At 42.4% G+C, this 5579-nt stretch overlaps 1 protein-coding gene across 1 annotated transcript; it reads left to right on the top strand.

Annotated features, from left to right (window-relative positions):
* The first annotated feature begins 587 nt into the window (after nucleotides 1–587).
* LOC148017534 (putative polygalacturonase) lies at nucleotides 588–3887 on the top strand. The gene is made up of 6 exons (XM_087662960.1): nucleotides 588–743; nucleotides 1495–1896; nucleotides 2005–2125; nucleotides 2337–2511; nucleotides 2609–2679; nucleotides 2871–3887. The coding sequence occupies exons 1-6, from the start codon at nucleotides 717–719 to the stop codon at nucleotides 3485–3487; spliced, it is 1413 nt and encodes a 470-aa protein (XP_087519086.1). The 5' UTR covers nucleotides 588–716; the 3' UTR covers nucleotides 3488–3887.
* Nucleotides 3888–5579: the final 1692 nt, after the last annotated feature.

Consider the following 5579-nt stretch of genomic DNA (forward strand, 5'->3'; position numbering starts at 1 on the left):
CTACGCTACTCCACGTGACAAGATCGAAGCCTAGGAATTTTTTTATTGCAATAAAAAAGCTCCTTAAATAGTTGCAAACCTACATCAATAGAGAAACACGCTTCATGACAACAGGAGATTACTCCATGATTTATTGCTTGAAAAGGGGGTGCACTATTGCTATACAGGGGCCGTTGCTTTATTGGCCCCTATATCCTATAGGTTTCAGACCCTCGGATTACATGAGCTTGAAAGACCTACGCTTGCGAGGGTGGGTGCACTATTTGCTGTGTAGATGGCCGTTACTTTATCGGTCCCCTTACCCTATAGGTTTCCTACCCTCACATTACACGCATGAGTAAGACCTGGGCTTGGAGGGGTTCAAAGGGCCTAGTATTATTCATTGCTAAAAATACTACACTAGTGAATAGCGCCACACGTAAAAGTGTGTAGGTACCGTTAGTATCAGTATTTTATGGGTGTCACACTTTGTAGATGGAGACCGACTGCAGGCAGGCGCGAGTCAGGGACGTACACACTCGTTCTTGCCATTTTGTTGTGACTCCCTTTCAAGCCCGTGCCTCTCTCTGAGCTTCTTCTGCACGCCCATGAGCAGTCAAGCATCACACACACACACACGCAAAAACAATATAACCTTCACCGGATAACTCCTCTCTTGCTAATTACCACAGCTGCACCGCACCCTCTTCATCCCCTCAGCCTTTCCCCTGCATGTGATGAGGATGATCATCATCATCAACCCAGTAAGTAGCCTTGTCATCTTATCTATCGCCCACACTCCTCAGACATACTAGCATAGAGGGGCTCGATAATTATAATATTGCCTTCATCATGCACCCAATAAGTGGTCTTGTAATCCAATCTGTGATCCGGCGCTACTGAGCTATGCTATATGATAAGAGGGCTGAATAATTATACTTCCCTTTCTCATGGAGCATAATGCTGCACCCCTGTCATCTGATAATGATCTATGAAATCTACTTCCTAGCTTGCATGCTGCAATTACTCAGCCAGTGCTAGCAACAGTTTTTGAAAACTTTGGTCCCTCCAATTGAGTGCTTAAGCAGGGGTGCTGAGGCTACAATTAAAAGCCTATTAAGGACTGCTTTAGGAATTGTACAATGTCTTATAAGAGCTCCACAGTGAGCTCAAGTAATTCGTGTACATATAACCTTTTGCCAACCATACCTATTTAGTGGAAACCTAAAAATATAACTTAAATATCCAGGTGCAGCTCTCTCCCTCTCTCTCTCTCTCTCTCTCTCTCTCTGGCACCTGTCAATTAGCACTAATGTAGCATTACATGCATCATCCACACTACCAAGGGAATGACTGAAACTATTATTATATATTTCCAATGTGCATAATTTGTTAGTCTTTTCTTGCAGGCCTCTTGGTTCCTTGTGCTTCATTTGATCTGCATTCTATGTCAAGGGGATGAATGAAACTGCTATATATTTCCAATGTGCATAATTTATTAGTCTCTCCTTGCAGGCCTCTTGCCGGTGCCTTTTGCTTCATTTGATCTGCATTGCTTACCTTGCATACATCGCCGGAGCTACCCGCCACCATGCAACAAAAACCCCAGCCGTACATGAAGAAGAGCATGCGCCAGCTTTGATATGGAAGGTACCTGATGAGGATGTATGTGCCAACCTAAGGAACATACCAAGCAGGCCTCACACTGTCTCCATAACTGAGTTTGGGGCTGTGGGTGATGGCACAACACTCAACACGGTCGCATTCCAGAATGCTATCTTCTACTTGAATTCATTTGCAGACAAAGGGGGTGCTCAATTGTATGTGCCGCCAGGGAAATGGCTCACAGGAAGCTTCAACCTTACCAGCCACCTCACTTTGTTCTTGGACAAGGAAGCAACCATACTCGGATCACAGGTCTAGGGATCATAACAACATTGTCCATTTTTCTATCTATACTTTTTATCTCGCATATTTGTTCCTGGATCCTGTTAATTCACCCCTGCATACATTCAATGGGTCCAGGACCTGAAGCATTGGCCAATCATTGACCCACTGCCATCATATGGGAGAGGAAGGGAGTTGCCTGGTGGAAGGCATATTAGCCTTCTCCATGGCTGGAACCTTACTGATGTCGTCATAACAGGTGCACTTACACTGCACAGATATGCTGCCTGTGCTTGAAAGTGATTGCCCTGTTTTCTAAAAGCTGCTGTGCCTACTCTGCAAAGCATTAGGTCAATGTTCTTAAAGCTTTATGATATGTCAGTAACTCATCTACAGTAACATTGTGTGCTGAAGATGTTGCAATATTTCGAGAAGATTCATGTGCTAAGAATATGAAAGCCTGTACACAGGCAATGGTGGAACTGTTGATGGTCAAGGAGCAGTTTGGTGGGAGCTCCACAAAAATGGTCACTTGGACTATACCCGGGGTCATCTGCTAGAATTGATGGAATCACAAGACATTGTCATTTCAAACCTCACTTTCAAAGACTCACCCTTTTGGACCATCCATCCAGTCTATTGCAGGTTAATACTATTTGAAATCCTCTGTCCCCATTCTATTCTTCCTGTCTCTGTTGAAACCTCACATCCATATCTCCTTTCTGTTTGCTTGACCATGCAGAAATGTGTTGGTTCAAAACCTGACCATCCTTGCACCAGTTGAATCACCAAACACTGATGGGGTGAATCCTGGTATGTTAAGATACATCAAAACTTTTGTTAGTTATGACATTTAAGGCTTCAAATGATAGGGGAATGCGTCCCCACTTGTGTGAGAAACTCTGTCACACAAGTGGCATCATTGTATCTGTTTTGCCAATGCAATGTGTCGCCCTTTCCCTCGGTTCCCTTTCACAATTTGACTCCTGAGACCATTTTTGCAGATTCAAGTAGTAATGTCTGTATTGAGGACTGCTTGATTGAAAATGGGGATGATCTGATATCGATAAAGAGTGGCTGGGATGAATATGGCATTGCATATGGAAAGCCGAGCTCCAACATCACAATCAAGCGCATTACAGGACGGACAAGGGCGAGTTCGGGGATCGCCATCGGCAGTGAGATGTCAGGCGGGGTCTCGGATGTGTATGTGGATGATCTGGCAGTGCACCACGCAGCTACGGGCATTCGCGTGAAGACTGCAAAAGGGAGGGGAGGCTATGTGAGGGATGTGTACATCTCCAATGTGACAGTAATGAATGTGAGGGCAGCTATTGAGTTTACTGGGTTCTATGGGGAGCACCCAGATGGCAGATACGATCCGGATGCTGTACCGCAGGTGGAGCGAGTATCGATAAGGGATGTGGTGGGTGCTAACATGACAACGGCAGGCAGTTTTGAAGGTCTGTCTGAGTCTCCTTATAATGATGTATGTCTAAGAAACATCACCCTGCAGGTCACTGCTGCTGCACATTCTGCTTGGAAGTGCTCTTATGTGCAAGGGTATGCAGAGGATGTGTACCCTGAGCCATGCCCTGATTTGCAAGATGTTCACAGCTAATTTCCAGAGGCTAATCATGCGTGCTCTGACAACCATGCCTGATTTGCAAGTTGTTCACAGCTAATTTTTAGAGACCAACCATGCCTGCTCCGACAAATTCTGATCAATTTGTTCAGGGTTCTTGCTGATCCCTCAATCTGATCAATTTGTTGCCGATTCCTTGGTCTGATCAATTTGTTGCTCATGAAATTTATTGCTTAGCCTGATCAATGTATTGATGAGGAACTTGCTGCTGATCTAGTCCCATCAATCTGATCAGTTTGTTGCTGATGAATTTGTTTGTTGATTTCCTCAATCTGGTTAAAAGTGAACTTGAAACTCAAGGAATAGCTACATTATTATGCCTCATGGGGCTTGCTACCTAAACTGATACCAAATTTTGAGTTTAACTAAGCCCAAGTTCATTTACTACTAAGTTTGCCGTAATGCTCAGCTTAAGCTGAACAGTCTTGTGTGCCCTCCCTTAATCACATAAGGTTCCATTAGTGTAAATTTGTCAATGAACTTGAAATTGGTGCATGATAGCATATTTACAAGCATCATGTCGAGTAATATACTACTCGAGTGTGGCATGATATGCTTTGAATGTTTGTATGCATATAATCAAAGTTGGAGATGTTGTAACAATTCTACAATTGTAGGCAAGAGATTAGACTATGTACTACATGATGCATGTACCAACCTAGATGTTATAGCTATTGAATACAAAGGAAGGGCAAACTTGATTGCTTTAACACTCTTACATATAATCTTAATCAAATAAAGAAAATCTAGATGTGACAAATACTGTTGGAAGGTTGCTTTCATACTCCTATGTGATCTTAAATGGGTAAGTTACCATATTTTATGCTTTTCTAGCTAGTCAAACCACCCACTCTTCTGTGCAAAAACTCTAGATTTGAAGTGCTTAAATTTCAAAAAAGGTCCTCTTTCACAGATATGCTAGTGTTATGTGGTTCCAAAAGGGGCTTAACCTTTTGACCTAGAGGATCGTGACTCAAAAGCTACTAATATCAAATGCATTGAAGAACCTATGTACTAAACCTCTTGCATACATTTTTAAAGGCAATTTAAAACCGTCTAATGTAGAACATCACTTTCTACTTATAGGGTTTATGTATGTGTACTTTTCACACTAAATATTTAAGAATCACCTTTGTGGATGAATGTGCATATGACACATCACCTATATAGGCCTAAAGAAATGAAAACGAATAGCCAAACTCAAGTGATATTTACTAAGTTGGTCTACACATTCATGTACTCATTTGTATGAAACTTTTGAACCCATTTCTACAACAATTTAGTTTATATGAAGACTCGATTCAAGTGAGAGGATATGTTTATAAAGAAAACAACCACCCTAGTGCCACTTCCCACATACACATAATCTCTTAAATGGACCTGTTGAATCCATGATCTTGGGCTAACCTTTCAAAAAAGAGAAGTTTCCTACATCAACATTATCTTTTCTTTAAAACCCTCTTCAAGTAGACCCCTGACTTCTTGCCTCATGTATCAAAACCTACCCACATCTCCATCTAGGTAGAAGTAACGGACATGCCAAACCCCTACTATTAGTGCCTAGGCACTCAATAGTTGCCCCACTAAGCAAGGTGATTGGGTAGAGACCCTAGTCTAATATAAATCCCCGATGGCATCTTGAGGTCTTAGTCAAGTTAGATGTTAGCAAGAAGCTCAAGGAAGTCATCACGTTTAAGAACCCTAGAGGATAGGTCTTTCATATCTAGAAGGTGCTCTACAAGAATCTCCCTAATGCATGCCTGCTTCAAATGCCTAAAGTAGGGACACTTCATAAAAGATTACCCTAACTAGGGGAAGCAAGAAAAAAAGCCTAACCTTCCTGAAGGCTCCCCTACTAATCAAATGGAAGAGGACCAACAAGGTTTCTAGAAAGTCCAATCTAAAAATTCTAGAGGTAAGAGAGGGAAGGGCAAACCCTCCAAGAAACCCCCAACCCAAACCCCAACCGAAATAGATATGTAGCCTTGTTGATCAACCTAGACTCAAAAATTTCCTAGACCCTTACTAAAGAACAACCCTTAGAGGTCCCAAGTGACTTGGAAGGAGG

The sequence above is a fragment of the Lygodium microphyllum genome, chromosome 22 (genome assembly GCF_053477565.2).
Source record: "Lygodium microphyllum isolate KBCC chromosome 22, Lygodium_microphyllum_v1.1.10, whole genome shotgun sequence".
In the NCBI taxonomy this organism is placed as follows: domain Eukaryota; kingdom Viridiplantae; phylum Streptophyta; class Polypodiopsida; order Schizaeales; family Lygodiaceae; genus Lygodium; species Lygodium microphyllum.